Below are 19,852 nucleotides of genomic sequence, written 5' to 3'. Positions count from 1 at the left end.
ATAGCAGTCTAACAGGAAGAGATAATTGCTTCTCTGATGTTAGATTGACTCATTATAAGGCCTAATGCCCAAGGGCAGGAATGACCCCATATCGCGCTCTTTGGAGCAGCACTGTTGTCTTAGTCTAATACTGAACGTGCTTCTCTGTTCAGCCAAGGTGGCATGCAGAGGGTGTCCGGAATTGCCAGGGTTTTCCAGAGGGCCCTCAGAGTTCACAGAGTACCAGAATACCAGCAGACAGCCTCAGAACGGAGGGGCTTCCTTTTAGAATGGAGATGAGAAGGAATTTCTTTCGTCAGAGAGTGGTGAATCTGTGAAACTCGTCGCCATAGGGAGCATTCTGTTTGGATGCTTAACGGCTTGGCTTAGTATGGCAACTGCTCTGCACGTGACTGCAGGAAACTTGTGGGCACAACTCAGCACATCACGGAAACCAGCCTCTCCCCCCACCCCCTTGGACTCTGTCTCTACTTCTCACTGCCTCAGTAAATCAAAGACCCCACCCACCCCAAACTTTCTCAGGTAGAGGATACAAAAGCCTGAAAGCACATACCATCAGCTTCGGTGTCATTTTTGGGCGGATCTCTGGTGTGATCAGATGGGACTCTTGATCTCACAATCTTCCTCGTTATGATTGTGCACTTCATCGTTTACCTGTACCGCACGTTCCCTGTAGCTTTTACACTTTATTCTGCATGGTTATTGTTTTACCTTCTTCCAGCTCATGTGCATAGTGTACAGGAAGGAGTAGAAGCTCTGGTGAAGGGGCTTGTCGTGTCCATTCTGGGCAGCTCACTCTCCTTTGGTCCCCTTGGGGAACTCAGCTCTCACTTGTGGCTCCAAGTAGCTGCCTGCATACAACAGCGGCCACATCCCAGCACGCCTCTTTGACAGATGGGCTAAACCAGTTGAGTGTGGCTGGTGGGGTGGGGGAGCCTCATACCCTGCCGAGGTAAGGCCATGCCTGTCCTAGCATGTGATGCCAGCTCTGGCTGACTGGGCAGGTGAGATCAGACAGCCAAGAGGGCAATCCTTCGATGCTTCATGGGGAGAAAAGGGCATGACAGGGCACAGAAGTCATGGTCATCCACTGCAACCAAGGAAAATCCCGTTTGTGATGACTACTCGTACCACTGAACTCAGACTTTTGAGGTCGGGAGAGTGAAACTACCCCAGAGCAATGACTTCTCCACTTTAAAAACTCTCTCTGTCATTGTTGGATATGTGACAATGTTAAACCAATACCAATAATAAATCTACTGGAAATCTATCCCCAAACTTTGATTCTGTGAGGAGGTCAAAGCTGAAAGTGAAAAGAATTATTGCTTGTGGCTTAATGTAAGAGTTCTAATATCAAGTTTTGATTTTAAAAGTGATTTTAAAAAATACATTGTTATTTAAGCCAAGAAACAACTTTGGATTACAGAAAAGTACACATATTCTACTCCCATTAAAGGGCGGCAAACAGTGAGGTGTGTTAGCCATCCCAGGTCCTGGATTGGGGGTCCGTACAGATAGGAATCAGGAGGGCCAGTGACCGCCACACAGATCACCAGGGTCAAAGGTCTGTGTGAATCGGAAACTTAAGGCCCAAGTGTCAAACCCGTGATTGGAGGGTCCTGTGGTTGATACCCAAAGGGCAGCAGAATCCAGAGGGAGAAGCCAAAGGTTGAGGTCCAGAGCTTGGCAAGTCCAGGGGTAGAGGCCTGAAGAGTGAAGTCCCTGGGTCGGCTGGAGGTTAGAGGCCCAATGTTTACAAGCTTAAGAGTCCAGGGCCAAAGACTGGAGGCCTGAAGGCAACTTGTCCTGGGGACTAGAGGCCTGTGTGTGTGTGTGTGTGTGGGGGGGGGGTGAGACAGCAGGAAAGGGGCTTTTCCAGCCATTGTTATTTTGTGTTGTTGCTGCTGCTCGTGTCATTCTGCTGAATGCTGTGGGCATGCTACGTCGGCACTGGGACCTGCGGTGCCATCTGCACATCCTTATGAGTGGTATTTACACAAATCATGCAACCTTTTAAACTTATGTTTTAATGTACACCTGATAAATAAATCCGAATCTGAATCCCAGGTGGAGACAGGGAAGTCCTCCCCTGCTTTTCAAACAGATCCCCAAATTAGTTCGTGTCCATCTGAAAGGGAGAGCAGTTGATCTCACTTGAAAGTAGATCTCTCAGACAGTGTCTGTACTACTGCGGTAGGGTCAGTATTCATTCCGTGTGTCTGCTCTTATAGGTGTCAAGAGAATACTGGCCCTTGAGGTAAAGCTCATTGTGGCTGGAAGAATGTTGCAGCGTTCCGCTGGGTTGATCTGCCCTGTGTCCCGTGCTTGAAGGAGGTTCACCGCGGGCTCGAGGAGCCTCATCAGGATGCCGCGCGAGCTCTCGGAGATGAAGGTGTAGAGGATGGGGTCGGCAACACAATTCAGACTGGTGAGCAGCAGCCCAAAGTGGTAGTAGTGGAAGAAGCTCTTCACGAAGGTGCAGTCCCTCTCGAGCAGAGTTCGGATCAGCAGGAGGATGTGATAGGGAACAAAACAAACACAGAAAATGACAGTGCCACTCAAGACCAACCTCTTGATCCTCAGCTTCTGATCCTGTTGAATGCTGTTACTCTTGTTTATTGTTGCCAACACCCTGTGGTAGGAGAAGGACAACAGAATAATGGGGAGAAGGAAGCCAACTGAGAAACGATAATAATTGACCTCCTTCTCCCAGACTTGAAGGGGATAATGCTCGAAGCAGAGCAAGTGGTTGTTCCGATCCCTCACTGTCTCATTGTGGTTGAAGATGAAAAGGCTCATTCCAATCTCCTTACTCCAGACCAGGACACTGACCAGAAGTGCGGTCTTCACAGTTCTAAGAGAATGGAACCGCAGAGGGTAGACCACAGCGAGGTAGCGATCCATGGAGATGCAGCAGAGGAAGGCGATGCTGACGTAGATGTTCTCGTAGAGGATGAGACCGGTGAGCCTGCACAGAACCTCACCGTGTACCCAATTATCTCCCTTCAGTAGATACTGAATCCATAGGGGCAAGCAAGTGAGGTGCAGCAGGTCAGAGATGGTCAAGTTGCAGAGGTAGACCCCTAGTTCGTTACCCTGCTTGATCTGCAGATAGCTGTGGAAGAGTGACAGGAGGCTGGTGGGAAGACTGATGATAAGTATAATGATGTAGACTGCTGAAAACAAATCCTGGTGGATGGTGTAATCCAGAGTACAGTTGGTGCAATTAACTTCATTACACAGCCCCTGATTGGCCATCATCACGGAGAGCAAGACGGATGTGCTCCTCTGATTGGCTGTCCTCTCTGCAGTCAGGAAGTTGGAGGGGGTTTTCAAATGTGTTTGCTTATCACGGTCCTCCTAAGGGATGGCAGGGGAAGGAAAATAGAAAATAGTTTGTTAAATAAAACAGGTTGTGGGTTTTGCCGAGTGCATATCTCAACTTTGGAACTGAAGAACAAGGTACAGGAGGCATCATAGATGGGACAGGGAGAGGTTCAAAGGGACAACACACACAAAATGCTGAAGGAACTCAGCAGGCCAGGCAGCATCTATGGAAAAGAGTACAATGAACATTTTGGGCCAGTCCTGCCGAAGGGTTTTGGTCTGAAACGTTGACTGCACTCTTTTCCTAGATGCCAACTGGCCTGCTAAGTTCCTCCAGCATTTTGTGTGTGTTGCTCGGATTTCCAGCATCCACAAATTTTCTCTTGTTTGTGAGAGGTTCAAAGGGGTCAGGAGGAAACGTAGATGGGACAAGGCGAGATGGCTTGTGCTTGAGCCTACTCGGGGAAAGGCTATCTCAGATTGGGTGTTGTACAATAATCCAGATCTTATTAGGAAGCTTAATGTAAAGGAATCCTTTGGAGGCAGTGTTCATAATATGATGAATTCATGCTGCACCTTGAGAGAGAGAAGCAGAAGTCACAGTATTGCAATGGAATAAAGGGAATTACAGAGGCATGCGAGAGGAGCTTGCCCAGATGGATTGGGGGAGGATACTGGTGGGGATGACGGCAGAACAGAGATGGCTGAAGTTTCTGGGAATAGTTCACAAGGCACAGAATAGATTTGTCCCACAGAAGGAGTTCTCAAATGGCAAGGATAGGCAGCCATGGTTGACAAGGGAAGTCAAGGATTGCACCAAAGCTAAGCAAAAGGGCATGTAAGGTAGCAAAAGTGACTGGGAAACTTTTAAAATCCAACAAAAGCAACCAAAAAAGCGATAAGGAAAAAGATGAAATATGAGGGCAAACTAGGCAATAATCTTGTAAGCAGGATATAATTTTTTTTCAGTAATATAGAGAGTAAAAGGGAGGTGAGACTTAATATTGGACCACTAGAAAATAATGCTGGTGAGGAAGTACTGGGGGACAAAGAAATGGCAGATTAACTTAATAAGTACTTTGTATCAATCTTTACTGTGGAAGACACTAGCAGTATGCCAGAGTGCCCTTGCTATTACAAAGGAAAAAGTGCTAGGCAAACTGAAAGGTCTTAAGGTGGATAAGTCACCTGGACCAGATGGCCTACACCCCAGAGTCCTGAGAGAGGTTGCTGAAGAGATTGGTCATGATCTTTCAAGAAACACTTAATCCTGGTATGGTCCCAGAGGACTGGAAGATTGCAGTGTCACTCCACTCTTTAAGAAGGGAGGAAGGCAAAAGAAAGGAAGTTAAAGGCCAGTTAGCCTAACCTCAGTGCTTGGGAATGTGTTGGAGTTTATTATTAAGGATCCAGTTTTGGGGTACTTGGAGACGAATGATAAAATAAGTCAAAGTCAGAATGGTTTCTCTAAAGGGAAATCTTGCCTGTCAAATCTTTTAGAGTTCTTCAAGGAAGTAACAAGCAGGGTGGGCAAAGGAGAGGCACTAGATCATTTACTTAGATTTTCAGAAAGCATTTGATAAGGTGCCACACATGAGGCCAATTAACAAGATAAAACCCTAAACATTACAGGAAAGATACTGACATGAGTAGAGGAATGGCTGACAGGTAGGAGGCAGTGAGTGGGAATATTTTCTGGTTGGCTGCCAGTAACTAGAGGTGTTCCTCAGAGGTCAGTATTGGGACCGTTACTTTTCACATTGTTTGTCAATGATTTGGATAATGTAATTGATGGTTTTATGGCAAAGTTTGCAGATGATATGAAAATAGGTGGAGGGGTAGGTAGCACTGAGGAAACAATGTGATTGCAGCAGGACTAGACAAATTGGAAGAATGGGCAAAAAAGTGGCAGATGAAATACAGTGTTGGGAAATGTATGATATTGCATTTTTGTAAAATGAACAATAATGCGGACTATTATCTAAATGGGAAGAAGGTTCAAACATCAGAGGTACAGAGGTGCTTGGGAGTCCTTGTGCAAGACCTCTAGAAGGGTAATTCACCGGTTGAGTCTGTGGTAAAGAAGGCAAATGCAATGTTGGTATTTATTTCAAGGGGAATAGAATATAAAAGCAAGGAGATAATGCTGAGGCTTTCTAAGACACTAGTCAGGCTGCACTTGGAATATTGTCAACAGTTTTGGGTCCTATATCTCAGAAAGGATGTGTTGTCATTGGACAGAGTCCAGAGGAGGTCCACGAGGATGATTCCAGGAATGAAGGGGTTAACATATGAGGAGCATTTAGCAGCTTTGGGCCTGTACTCTCTGGAATATAGAAAATGTAGGAGGATCTCATTGAAACTAACTGAATGTTGAAAGGTCTAGATAGGGTGGATATGGTGATGATGTTTCCTGTGGTGGGGGTATCCAGAACTAGAGGGCACAGCCTTAAAGCTGAGGGGCGACCTTTTAGAATGGAGGTAAGGAAGAATTTTTTTTTGGCCAAAGATTGGTGAAACTGTGGAATGCTCTGCCGCAGACTGCGGTGGGGGCCAAGTCCGTGGATATATTTAAGGCAGAAGTTGACCGTTTCCTGATTGGTCAGGGCATCAAAAGATATACCGAGAAGGCAGGTGTATGGGGTTGAATGGGATCCAGGATCAGTCATGATGGTGGAGCAGACTTGATGGGCTGAATGGCATAAATCTGCTCCTATGTCTTATGGTTCAAAGGAGTCAGGAGGAAACAGGTGGGACAGGGGAGATTCAAGGGGATCAGGAGGGGACAGAGATGGGACAGGGAGAGACTCAAGGGAGATATGGATGGGACAGGGAGAGACTAAAGGGGAGATATGGGTGGGACAGGGAGAGACTTAAGGGGAAATGTGGATGGAACAGGGGAGGCTCATGGTGATCAGGAGGGGATGTAGATGGGGCAGAGTTGGAATAGGAATGGGAAGTAGAATTAAAATTGGTCTGCCCCTGATTATTGTTTCTGGAATTTTTCAATGACCAAGGTTAAACCAACAGGTCTATGGTTCCTGATTCTCCCCAGTGCACACCCTGTCTTTCTCATTCACCCTGATAACTACATTCACCTTATCCAAAGTACACACTAGCCTCTGTATGCATACACTCCACAAAGTCCATATCACACCCATGACGTGAATGGAGGAAAGTTTAGCAGAGATGCCAGAGGCAGGTTTTTATTAAATCCAAAAAGTGCCTAAATTGTCAAAGGATTATGGGGAACTTTCTGGAATGATCATCTTCCTGGAACAGGGGAGAGGGGAGAGGGTGGTGGGTGCTTGCAATGCACTGCTGGGAGAGGTGCTAGCTACTGGTACAATGGGAACATTTGAAGAACTCTTCGATAGGCACATGGATGTAATAAAAATGAATGGTTTTAAGCTGTGAAGGAGGAAGGATGAGATTGATGGTGGAGTAGGTTTGTGGAATTGGCACAACAACATGGGCTGAAAAGCTTACACTGTGCTGTACTGTTCTACACAAACCCTGGCCAACCTACACTGCTCCATACCGCTCAGATTTACTGTGCGTTATTCAATGCCAAATAATGTCCTGCTGATTAAATGCATTTCTATGCAAGTGCACGCTGCTCACTATATGCCAGCAAAGGCCAACATGTTCATTATAATGGTCAACAATTTCACCCACCATATCCCATCATACATCACCACTCAGTTAACCATTTTCACGCCATTTTCATGACGTACCCCTAACCATGGTGAGTACTCTGACTGTTTGCAGCAATGTCTAATGCACAGGATTGGAAAAAGCTGCAGAGGTCTGTAAGCTCAACCAGCTCCATCATGAGCCACCCTACCATTGAGGACATGTTCAGAAAGGAAGCTTCCATCATTAAGAACCCTCACCATCCAGGACATGCTCTCTTCTCATTGCTACCATCAGAGAGGAGGTACAGGAGCCTGAAGACACACACTCAGCCTTTTAGGAACAGCTCCTTCCTCTTCACCATCAGATTTCTAAATAGTTCACGAACTCATGAACACTATTTCTCTATTTTACTCTCTTTTTGCATTACTTACATTTAAAAATATTTTTATTGTAACTTATTGCACTTTTATGTACAGCGCCTGCTAAACAACAAATTTGATGATGTACGTCGATGATAATGAGCTCGATTGTGATCCTGAAGCAAACTGAATGTGCTTCAGTGCACCTGGGCCGACAGAGGCCAGTGGCGATTAGAATAGAAATCTCCAGTCAAGCCAGGAGGAGCTTCCTGGAAACTGCCTTGCCACTTGTGGAAGCTCTCTTGGGAATTATGCCCCAGAATGAGTCAGCGACTCTGCGGGCAACTCATCCTTTACCTCAACTCCACCAAGTTACCATTTTATGCTCTACAGAAGTGCTGATGAAAATTTATCAACCTGAAACATCGTCAACGATTCTCTCTCCACAGGGGTCCCCTGTTCAGCACGTTCGGTTTGTTTGACCTTATTAATGCACAACGATTAATTCACACTTTTCTTGCAAATTGCGGCGAGACAGCGGCAAGACAGATTTGTGCAAATGAACTTCCTTAATTTGTCTTTAGGTAGTCAAAGTTCCAGACAGAATAGGATGAAAAGAATTTTAAACCATTAAAAAAAATTAATGTGTTATGATCTGGAGCATAATCTTCAGGTCTGTTGACCATGTTTCTGCTGTTTAGTAGGCATGAGCGAGGTTCAGTGGTTGCTGCCTTCGTTGACATGTGAAGAATGGGTTAAGTATCCATGTGGTTGGATGAACTTGCAAGGTGGAATCATGGGGAAGGCAGGAACAAATTAATTATTTTCACTATTGAAAAGTACAATGCTCCCTGTCCTTTCAAAATACTTGCCCACAGTACATCTTCCTCTGTCACACACTCAAACATGCTCTATGGAGAAGGGCACAGCGGGTCGAGCAGCAGCTGCAGGGGAAGAGCAACTGAAAACATATCTTGGGTCAAAGCCCTGCCTCAGGGCTGCTGGGCCCACTGAGTTTTTCCATCGGATTGCTTTTTGCTGCAGATTCCAGCTTCTGGAGTCTCTTGTGTCTACACTCTATCATCTGTCAGTGCTTGCAAGATTGCTGGCTTACATTGTCCTCCGGTCTCTACAAATCTGTGCTCATTGGTCCTTGGAAGTATTACTGGGGATATCTATCAAGTTGGATCTTTGCTCCATTATTGTAACCATTCTCTATCTCTCTCTCGTCGTCCTTAAATGTAAATTTTGTGCTGTTTGTGATCGGCAACTTAGTGTTCATCTCCAGCATCTGAACTCTTTGCCTCCTTTGGCAGCGGGTGAGGCTTGTTATAGGGTCTAGAAACCTGGCCAGCCAGCCTTGTGAGCTGCGGGAGACAAAACAGTACAAGATAGGATCGGCCACACAGTTTAAACTGGTCAGCAGAAGCCCACAGTGATAGACGTCAAAAATTTTAACAACAAAGTCACAGCTTCGCTCAAAGAAGGTCCGCACCATCAGGAAAATGTGATAGGGAGCAAAGCAGACCAAGAAAATGATGATGGTTGCAGACACCAGCCTTTTAATCCTGAGCTTCCTTTCCAGTTGGAGTCCGTGACTCTTATGGACCACCGACAGCACCTTGCAGTAGGAGAAGAGTAACAAGACAAGCGGGAGGAAGAAGCCAATGGAGAGACGGTAAATATTTAAGTTGATGTCCTTCTTGCTCAGGGGGTAGTGCTCGAAGCACAAGGTATCATTTTCATCATCCTTGCTGAGGACTTTACTGCCAATGAAGAGGGTGCAGACCATAATCTCCTTGATCCAGATAACGGCACTGATGAGGAGTGCAGCTTTCATGGTGTGCATGGACTTGAAGTTCATGGGATAGGCGACGGCCAGGAAGCGGTTGACGGAGATGAAGCAGAGGAAGCCAATGCTGATGTAGATGTTCTGGTAGAGGAGCAGGCCACTGAGCTTGCATAGCTCTGGCGAAAAGATCCAGTCGTCATGCTGCAGGATGTACTGCACCCACAAGGGCAGGGAGGTGAGGTACAAGAGGTCAGAAATGGTTAGGTTGCAGAGATAGATCCCTAGTTCGTTCCTGTGCTTGATCTGCAGGTAGCTATGGTACAGCGATAGCAGGTTAGTGGGCAAACCGATGATGAAGACCAAGATATAAACAGTGGGGAACACCTTCTGATGGATCCCGTGGTCAATGGTACAGTTGGTCATCTTCCACAGTCAGGCAGAAACTTCCTTGTGAAACTAGACTTGGGTTCCCTGCCAGGAGACTTATTTAGATCCTGATGGATGATCCTTCAAATTCTTCTTCACTTAAGCTTGTGTGACTGTGGGGAGACATAAAAACACAGATAAAATTATTCAATTGTTTCATATTTTAAGTTACAATAACAGAAACAGAAAATGTTGGAAAAATCTAGCAGGTCAGGCAGAGAGAGTTAATTGTAAAGGACTTTGATTGTAACATTAGCTGATTTCTCTCTCCTATTCCTTCTTCTCTCCTTGAAAGTACATACCACCAGGCACAAGGACAGCTTCTATTCCTCTGTTGAATGGTTCCTTAGTGTGATGAAATGGACTCCTGACCTCTCGGTCTATGTCTTTATGACCTTGCACCTTATTGTTTATGTGTACTTTACTTTCTCTATAACGCAACACTTTTATTCTGCACTGTGTTATTGTTTTGTCTTGAACTACTTAATGCATTGTTGGAATGAAATGATCTGCAAGACAAGTTTTTCACTGTACCTTGATATATGTGACAATATTAAACCTATACCAACTCCATTTTCAGTTCCACAGATCATGCCTGACCTGCTTTTTCAGCATTTTCTGTTTCTATTTCATATTTCCTGCATCTGCATTATTCTTAATTTTCATTTAGTTATAATAACAGTAGTTAAATTTTCTGATTTATCTGTCATGTGCAAAACATCAATATTGCCTCTAAAACTCTGAGATACACAACACAAAAATAGGCCCTTGTGCCCAACGCATCCACATTGACTAGGGTGCTGACCTAAGCTGAACCCACTATGAGAGGCAGAGATATGGTTAACCATAAAAATCTTTCTTCCAGGGTAGAAATGTCAAATACAAAAGGGTGTGCTATTAAAATGAAAGGGAGAAAGTTTAAAGGGGATGTGTGGGACAAGATTTTCTTTACACAGGAAGTGGTGGGTGCCTGGATCAGGCGACAAGGGATAGTGGTGAAAGCAGATATGACAGCGGTAAGAGGATTTTAGACAGACACATGAATATGCATGGAATGGAGGGATATGGATCATGTGCAGGCAGAAGGGATCGTGTCTGGTGCTGCCATCGTGGGCAAGAGGGCCTGCCCCTGTGCTGGACTGTTCTGGGTTCCATTTACCCACGAATGGCCCATTTCCCACCAAACCTTTCCTATTCACACTTGTGTCCAAATGCATGTGGATGTGGAGAGGATGTTCCCTATGGTGGGGGAGTCTAAGACCAGAGAAAACGGCCTCAGAATAGAGGGGTGTCCTTTTAGAATGGAGAAGAGGAGGAATTTCTTTAGCCAGAGAGTAGCGAAGCTGTGGAATTTGTTACCACAGGCAGGCTGTGGAGGCCAAGTCATGGGGTGCATTTAAGGCAGAGGATTATAGGTTCTTGATTAGTTAGGCCATAAGTGTGTCACAGGGAGAAGGCAGGAGACTGGGGCTGAGAGGAAAATTGGATCAGCCACGATGAAATGGCGGAGCAGACTCAATGCGCCAAATGGCCTAATTCTGCTCCTATATCTAATGGTTTTAAACATTGTAATTGACCACCTCAGGCAACGCTATGTACACATCACCCTCTGTGTGAAAAATTTGCCCCGTGGATACCCTTTAAGTCTTTCCTCCCTCACCTTAAACCCCTGCCTTCTAAGTTTTAGTCTCGTCTATCTTAGGAAAAAGACTGTGACCATCCATCTTATCTATAAAACTGAGGCAAAACAGTAGTCGGGTCAATAGAACTGAGTCAAATCATTACTGTTTACAAACCAGTAATGGAAAGTGGAACAGAAGAAATCCAAGGAGAAAGACACTTACATAACCTGGGACTGCCTGTGGTTAGTTTCAGTGATGTTGGTCAGGGTCGTACAATAGCCTGCGGTCAGCTTAGAAACTCCTATCTGACCATTGGGACCTTGACTCAAGGGACCCATAATTAAAATCACAATCCAGTGTGGGGAAGTGTATGTTCATGCACTTTGGGAGAAGGAATAAATGCATAGACTGTTTCCTGAATGGGAAATGAATTCAGAAATCAGAGGTGCCAAGAGACCTGAGATGCGATAAAGATTGGCTTTATTTGTCACATCTACATTGAAATATCAAAAGAGAGAGTGAACCATGCTGTCTGTGTCAAATCTAATCAGCAAGGGCGGTCATCACAGTTCTGACACCAAAATAGCAGGCCCACAACTTAACCCTAACCTCTTAGTTCTTCATAATATGGGAGGAAACCAGTGCACCCAGAGGAAACCCATGCAGTCATGGGAGAACATACAATCTTCTTACAGTGGCGTGAATCAAACCCCAAATCAGTGGTTAGCACAATCAGCTTATAGCACCCTCTGGTGCTAGAAACTGATTGTGCCAACCACTTAGTTACTGCACTGGCCAATTTGGTATCACAACGGGAAAAGGCGGCATACAAATAACTTGAAGAAAACATCTTAGAGATTGTACTGTTCAGGGGCAGACCACTGACTGCGTTTTCAGGAGACATAGGGCATACCCAAAACATAGAACATAGAACAGCAGAGCAAAGTCTAGGCCTTTTACCGCACAATGTGTGCCAACCTTTTAACCTAATCCAAGATCAATCTAACATTCCCCCCCTACATGGCCCTTCATTTTTCTTTCATCCATGTGCCCATCTGAGAGTCAATTAAATGTCCTTAATGTATCTTCTCTACCACCACCATTGGCAGGTGCTTTCCACGCAGCCACAATTCTCTCTGTAAAAATCCTACCCCTGATATCCACGCTACACTTTCCTCCAATCACCTTAAAATTATGCCCCCTTGTATTAGCTATTTCAGTCCAGGGGGAAAGAAGTCTCTGGCTATCCACTCGATCTATACTTCATCATCTCTATCAAGTTACCTCTCATCCTCCAGTGCTCCAAAGAGCAAAGCCCTAGCTCGCTCAAACTATCTTCATAAGATATCCTGGTAAATTTCCTCTGCACCCTCTCAAAGGCCTCCATATACTTCCTGTAATGGGGCAACTAGAAATGTGCACAATACTCCAAGTGCAGCCTAATCCAACTTTTATGCAGCTGCAACATAACTTCCTTTCTCTGATACTCAATGCACCAATCTTATCTTCACTATTTCTATTTGCTTCCCATCCTGGTCCAGTCTCCTGCCAGGTTTCTGGTGAAGCCATTAAGTCCAGAGCTACTTCGAGGATAACTGTTTCCAGCTTTTCCACTTGGTTTCCCATACTCCAGCACTACAATCACTTGCTTTCAGACAGTTTTCCCATGATTTACCCTAACCCACATTTCTTTTCGATAGTCACTTCATCCATTCCCAATAGGATTAACTGACCATCTTCCTTCTGTTTTCAAATAATCTCCGGGGTACAAGGGATAGTCAGGGAACACGAACAAGGATTACGTTCGTATTCACAGCAAAAATGTGGCGGATGCCATCCATCACAGGCAAAGCCCTTTCCACCATTGGACACATTTATAAGGAGCGCTGTCACGAGAAAACAGCATCCATCATCAAAGAACCCCCACCATCCAGGTCATGTTTCTTCTCACAACTACTATTGGGCAGGAGGTACATAAGTCTTAGGCCCCACACCACTAAGCACAAGAACAATTACTACCCTTCAACCTATAAGGCTCTTGAACCAGTTTGGATAACTTTAATGCCACTACTCTGAACTGATTCTACGACCGATAGACTCACTTTATAAATCACATGGCCAGCTCTATAATGGACACTCGCCTCCCCAGCATCGGACACCTTCGAAGGGTGGTATCCATTGTCAGGGACCTCCATCACACCAGAAATGCCCTCCTCTCGTTGCTAACATCAAGGAGCCCAAAGACACAATCAACATCTCAGCGCAAACACGAGGAATTCTGCAGATGCTGGAAATTCAAGCAACACACATCAAAGTCGCTGGTGAACGCAGCAGGCCAGGCAGCATCTCTAGGAAGAGGTACAGTTGACGTTTCAGGCCAAGACCCTTTGTCAGGGCTAACTGATGGAAGAGCTAGTAAGAGATTTGAAAGTGGGAGGGGGAGGGGGAGATCCAAAATGATAGGAGAAGACAGGAGGGGGAGGGATGGAGCCAAGAGCTGGACAGGTGATAGGCAAAAGGGATATAAGAGGATCATGGGACAGGAGGCCCAGGGAGAAGGAAAAGCAGGGGGGGGGGGGAACTGGCCTTCTATCCCATGATCCTCTCATATCCCCTTTGCCAATCTCCTGTCCAGCTCCTGGCTCCATCCCTCCCCCTCCTGTCTTCTCCTATCATTTTGGATCTCCCCCTCCCCCTCCCACTTTCAAATCTCTTACTAACTCTTCCTTCAGTTAGTCCTGACGAAGGGTCTCGGCCTGAAACGTCGACTGTACCTCTTCCTAGAGATGCTGCCTGGCCTGCTGCGTTCACCAGCAACTTTGATGTGTGTTGCTCAACATTTCAGGAACAGCTTCTTACCCTCCACCATCAGATTTCTGAATGGACAATGAACCCATGAACACTAATCTAGTATTTTCTCTCTCTCTTTTTGCATTACTTATTTAATTTATTTTATATACTTATTGTGATTAATAGTTTATATTATCATATATTGCAAATTTCACAACATATGCCAGTGATATTAAACCTGATTCTGATTCACGATCTCAGTATTATTTTTTATTTACACAGCTTGTCTTCTATCACACACTGATAGAACATAAAACATAGAATAGTACAGCACAGTACAGGCCCTTCTGCCCACAATGTTGTGCCGACCCTCAAACCCTGCCTCCCATATAAGCCCCCACCTTAGATTCCTCCATATACCTGTCTAGTAGTCTCTTAAACTTCACTAGTGTATCTGCCTCCACCACTGACTCAGGCAGTGCATTCCACGCACCAACCTCTCTCTGAGTAAAAAACCTTCCTCTAATATCCCCCTTGAACTTCCCACCCCTTACCTTAAAGCCATGTCCTCTTGTATTGAGCAGTGGTGCCCTCGGGAAGAGGCACTGGCTATCCACTCTATATATTCATCTTATTCCTCTGATTGTTAGTCTTTGCTAAATTCTGTTGTATGTTTTATTCTTTCTCTATAGGTGCCTGCGAGAAAATATATCGCAAGGTTTAAAATAGTAATACTGTATATGCCTACTTTGACAACAAACTTACTTTGAAGAAACAGGCCATTTGGCCCAACTTGTCTCTTTCCTTCACCACATTGGCATGACTTGCGTATCGCACGAGGGAACCATTCAATAGTATTTTTGAAGGAGAAGCTAAAGTCAGATTTACAGTGGAGTACAGAGGCATGAGAGATGAGTTCTCCAAAATTGATTGGACAAAAACACAGGCAGGGATGATGTCAGTGCAGCAATGGCTGAAATTTCTGAAAGCAATTCCGAAGGCACAGGACTTACAAATCCCAAAAAGGAAGAAGTATTCTAAAGGCAAGATGACACAAACATAGCGAACAAGGGAAGTCAAAGCCAACATAAAAGCCAAAGAGGGGGCATATAATAGAACAAAAATTATTGGGAAGTTAGGGGATTGGGAAGCTTTTTAAAATCAACAGAAGGCAATTTAAAAAGTGATTAAGAAGAACAAGATGGAATATGAAAGCAAGCCAGCCAATAATATTAAAGAGGATACCAAAAGTTTCTTCCAAGTATATAAAGTGTAAAGGAGAGGTGAGAATGGATATCGGACTGTTGGAAAACGATACTAGAGAGGTAATAATGGGGGACAAAGAAATGGTGGCCGAACTGAATAAGTATTTTGGATCAGTCTTCACTGTAGAAGATACCAGCAGTATGATTGAAGCTCTAGAATGTTGAGGGTCAGCAGTGTGTGAAGTTGCCATTATTAGGGAGAACGTTCTTGGGAAACTGGAAGGCCAGAAGGTAGATAAGTCACCTGGACTAGATGGTGTACAACCCAGGGTTTTGAAAGAGGTGGCCGAACAGATTGTGAAGGCATTAGTAATTATCTTCAAGAATCACTAGATTCTGGAATGGTTCTGGAAGACTGGAAAATTGTAAATATCACCCCACTCTTCAAGAAGGGAGAGAGAGAGGCAGAAGAAAGGAAACCATAGGCCAGTTAGTCTGACTTCAGTGGTTGGGAAGATGTTGGAGTCAATAGTTAAGAATATGGTTTTGGAGTACTTGGAGGCACAGGATAAAATAGGGCAAAGTCAGCATGGTGCCTGACAAATCTGTTGGAATACTTTGAAGAAGTAACAAGCAAGTTAGACCAAGGAGAATCAGTTGATGTCGTGTACCTGGATTTTCAGAACCCTTGGACAAGGTATCATACATGAGGCTGCTTAACAAGTTAACAGCCCATGGTATTATAGGAAAGACGCTAGCATGTGATAAAGATAAAGCAATGGCTGATCGGCAGGAGGCAAAGAGTGGGAATAATAGGAGCCTATTCTGGTTGATTACTGGTAACTACTGGTGTTCCACAGAGGTCTTTGTTGGGATCGATTCTTTTTACATTATGCTGTATGTCAGTGACTTGGATGATGGAATTGATGGCTTGGTTGCAAAGTTTACAGGAGATACGAAGATAAATAGATGGGCAGGTAGCTTTGAGGAAGTACAGAGGCTACAGAAGAACTTAGACAGATTATGATAATGGGCAAAGAAGTGGCAGATCGAATACAGTATTGGTCATGCATTTCAATAGAAGAAATAAATGGGTAGACTATTTTCTAAATGGAGAGAAAATTCAAAAGTCTGAGGTGCAAAGGGACCTGGGAGTTCTTGTGCAGGGTTCCCTGAAGATTAATTTGCAGGTTGAGTCTGGGTGAGGTAGGCAAATGTGATGTTAACTTTCATTTCACGAGGACATAATGTTGTAACTTTATAAAGTACTGGTAAGTATTGTGAGCAGTTTGGGGCCCCTTATCTTAGAAAGGATTTGCTGACATTGAAGAGGGTTCAAAGGAGGTTCATAATATTTCCGGGATTGAACAGCTTGTCATATGAAGAGCCTGGGCCTGTATTCACTAGAATTCAGAAGAACGAGGGATGATCTAATTGAAACACATCAGATGATGAAAGGTCTTGATAGAGTGGACGTGGAGAGGATATCTCCTATGGTGGGAGAGTATGGGACCAGAGGGGACAGTCTCAGAACAGAGGGGCGTCCTTTTAGAGCAGAGATGAGGAGGAATTTCTTTAGCCAGAGAGTGGTGAATCTGCGGAATCCTTTGCTACAGGCAGCTGTGGAGGTCAAGTCTTTTAAGGCAGAGGTTGATAGATTTTTGATTGTTCAAGGCATGAAGGGATATGGGGAGAAGGCAGACGATTAGGACTGAGAGGAATACTGGATCAGCCATGACGAAATGGTGGAGCAGACTCGATGGGCCAAATGGCTTAATTCTGCTCCTATATCTTATGGTCTTATAACAGCAAGGTATCATCTGCCTCAGACATTCTCTGCTCTCCCCTTTGCCATTGGCAGAAGATACAAAAGCCTTGGAGCACCCCTAATAAGCTCAAGAACAGCTTCTACCCCACTGTTCTCAGGGTCTTGAACAGATCTCGTGAACAATAAGATAGACCCTTGACCTCACAATCTACCTTGTTGTGATCTTGCATTTTATTGTTTACCTGCACTGCAATTTCTCTGCATGTTATTGTTTTACCATGTTCTACCTCAATGCACCGTGTAATACTTTGATGTGTATGAACAGTACGTAAGACAAGCTTTTCACTGTATCTTGATACATGTAACACAATAAACCAATACTAATGACCTGGTGTAATGGTAGAATAAGGGGTGTGATGTGCCCACAAGGTTACAGATTGTGACAGAGTTTATTACTGACAGGGACTGTGATAAAACATTCAATATATCCCACTGTAACAGGGTTAACAGAATGTACACAGAGTGGGTGAGTTCAGTAACCATGACCCAGAGTGTCCAAGTCAACCAAATCCATATTGGAATGCTATTGGAAATGTTGTAGCATGTTCAGGCAATCCAGAGATAGTTTTGGTACATTACACAAGTACAGTGGGTATTTTAGAATAATAGGCACTGGAGCATGTTGGATCTCCCACTATAATAGCAATACAGTGGAAGATTTAGTATATTATTGTTACAGTGAGAGTCACAGTGGGTCAGGATGTTACAATGAGCTTCTTAATATATTAACCATTTGCTGAAGAGATTTAATATTTAGGATGTGGTGGAGAGAGATTCGGTATATTAGAATTTCAGTGATAGATTCAGTGTACTAGAAAGTGGGGAGAGATTTGATATGTCTGTATATCACTGTGAGAGATTTAGTATATCGTCACCCACCAACCTCTGTGTAAAAAAAAAGCTTACCTCTGACATCTCCCCCCCCCCCCACCATCACCTTAAGGTTTGCCCTCTTCTATTAGCCATTTCCATGCTGAGGGAAATACAAAACAGTCGCTGCCTGTCCTCTTATCATCTTGTACACATCAGTAAAGTTGCCTGTCATCCTCATTTGCTCCAAGGAGAAAAGCCTTTTCACTAAAGCTCAATACACGTGATCAGTACTAAATACCGATTGATGGGAATGGAGGGGAGGGAGGAGGGGAGAATAGATTACAGGAGAATTGGATTGAGACATAAGAGATTCTGGAATCTCAAGGAAAAAATAAGTTGCTGGAGGATCGAGCAACATTTGTGGAGGCAGAGGAAGGGTCAAGACTCAGCATCAGCAGAATGGGATGGCTCTGTCAGCTGGACAGAAATGGCCCCTTATCTCACTTCCCTCTGTAAAACCATGCTTAGATCACACTTGTGCTCGGTTCTGGCCGCCTCATTTTAGGAAGGATGCAGAAGCTTTAGAGAAGGTGAAGAGGAAATTTACTAGGATGCTTTCTGGATTAAAGAGCATGCCTTATAAGGATAAGTTGAGCAAACTAGGGCTTTTCTCTTTGGAGAGGAGGATGAGAAGTGACTTGTTAAGAGGTGTACCAGATGACAAAAGGCATAGATCAAGTGGACAGACAGAGACTTTTCCCCAGGATGGAAATAGCTAATACAAAGGGGTATCATTTTAAAGTGATTGGAGGACAGTATTGGGGGATATCAGAGGTAAGTTTTTGTTTTTTTTTTTACACAGAGAGCGCAGAGTGTGTAGAATGCGCTGACATGGCTGGTGGTAGAGGCAGATACATTAGGGGCATGTAAGGGACTCTTGTATAGCCACATGGATGAAAGAAAGATGAAGGGTTATTTGGGAGGGTAGGGGTGAATTGGTAGAATATAGAACACTTTAGCACAGCACAGTAAGATCAATCTACCTCAGAGTAGGTTAAAAGTTCAGCAGAACAACGTGGGCCGAAGGGCCTGTACCAAGTTGTGCTTTATGAAAAAAAATGCGCCTTTCTGCGCCTTGTGGCGCATTGGGCAGGATCTTTGCCATTTCGCTAGCATTCTGTCTGCTTTTTCACAAGGCCGAGTTGGTAGCTCGCCGCTCAACCCAATGCAGATGGAAAGCGTGCAGGGAGCTGGCCAGATTCCAACCCATGTGAAAATACAATGTGGGAATCAGTACACAGTGAGATCCCATGGATATTGATGGTCTGTTTTAGTTATTATGTTGTGGGATAAATACAGGCCAGACCACCAGGAAGAACCCTCCTGCTTTTCTTCAACAAAGACTGCAGTGCAAGAGATGACAAGGACTGCGACAGGCGTCAAATGAACAGCCCCTCTGAGAGAAAGGGGGTAGTCAACAGATTCCCTGACCAGCCTGCAACGAAGGAGGGGGCAACCTGGACCACTGTGCTGGGATATCTTCTAACTTCTTCCATCACATCCCAATGCTCCAGCGTGACCCACCCACATCTCAGAGGTTACACCAAAGATTAGCTGCCTAAACCACCTCCCCCCCCCACCTTCCTGAGCCTAACCTTCCCCTCCAACCACTTCCGTTTCCAAGCCTGCACAGAGACCGCCCGTCTTTGGGTACCTCCTGGAGACATTCCAGCAACCCTTGTTCATCGCAACACACACAAAATGGTGGAGGAACTCAGCGGGCCGGGCAGCACCTATGGAGAATACTAAACAGTTGACGTTTCAGGCCGAGACCCTTCCTCAGGACTGGAAAGGAGGGGGAAAGAAGTCAGACTAAGAAGGTGGGGGGGGGGAGAAAGACATACAAGGAGGCAGGTGATAGGTGAAAGCAGGAGAGGGGCAGGGGGTGAGGTAAAGCGCTGGGAAGTTGATTGGTGAAAGTGATAAAGGGGGAATCTGAAAGGAGAGGACAGAAGACCATGGAAGAAAGGGAAGGAGGAGAGGCACCAGAG

General features: G+C 44.8%; 2 protein-coding genes across 6 annotated transcripts in view; both read right to left on the bottom strand.

Moving 5' to 3' along the window:
• Window positions 1–1,381: 1,381 nt before the first annotated feature.
• Window positions 1,382–19,852, bottom strand: part of LOC140205254 (ovarian cancer G-protein coupled receptor 1-like) — a 94,429-nt gene continuing 75,958 nt past the window's right edge. The window contains exons 1-2 of one of the 2 annotated variants that reach the window (XM_072272710.1): window positions 7,743–8,466; window positions 1,382–3,360 (exon numbers count right to left, since the gene is read on the bottom strand). In XM_072272710.1, the coding sequence (XP_072128811.1) occupies window positions 2,200–3,360; window positions 7,743–7,751 (1,170 nt within the window). In that variant the 5' untranslated portion in view covers window positions 7,752–8,466 and the 3' untranslated portion in view covers window positions 1,382–2,199. Of the gene's footprint in view, window positions 3,361–7,742; window positions 8,467–19,852 lie in introns of those variants that run through there. The other variant, XM_072272720.1, reaches the window with a different exon arrangement.
• Window positions 8,482–19,852, bottom strand: part of LOC140205262 (ovarian cancer G-protein coupled receptor 1-like) — an 87,319-nt gene continuing 75,948 nt past the window's right edge. For all 4 annotated transcript variants that reach the window (XM_072272730.1, XM_072272740.1, XM_072272759.1 and 1 more), the window contains one exon: window positions 8,482–9,656. In XM_072272730.1, coding sequence (XP_072128831.1) covers window positions 8,488–9,540 — 1,053 coding nt within the window. In that variant the 5' untranslated portion in view covers window positions 9,541–9,656 and the 3' untranslated portion in view covers window positions 8,482–8,487. The remainder of the gene's footprint in view (window positions 9,657–19,852) is intronic.

This window comes from Mobula birostris, chromosome 1, assembly GCF_030028105.1.
Source record: "Mobula birostris isolate sMobBir1 chromosome 1, sMobBir1.hap1, whole genome shotgun sequence".
Classification (NCBI taxonomy): domain Eukaryota; kingdom Metazoa; phylum Chordata; class Chondrichthyes; order Myliobatiformes; family Myliobatidae; genus Mobula; species Mobula birostris.
Note: the sequence above shows the minus strand (reverse complement) of the source record. Positions and strands in the feature narration are given on the sequence as shown.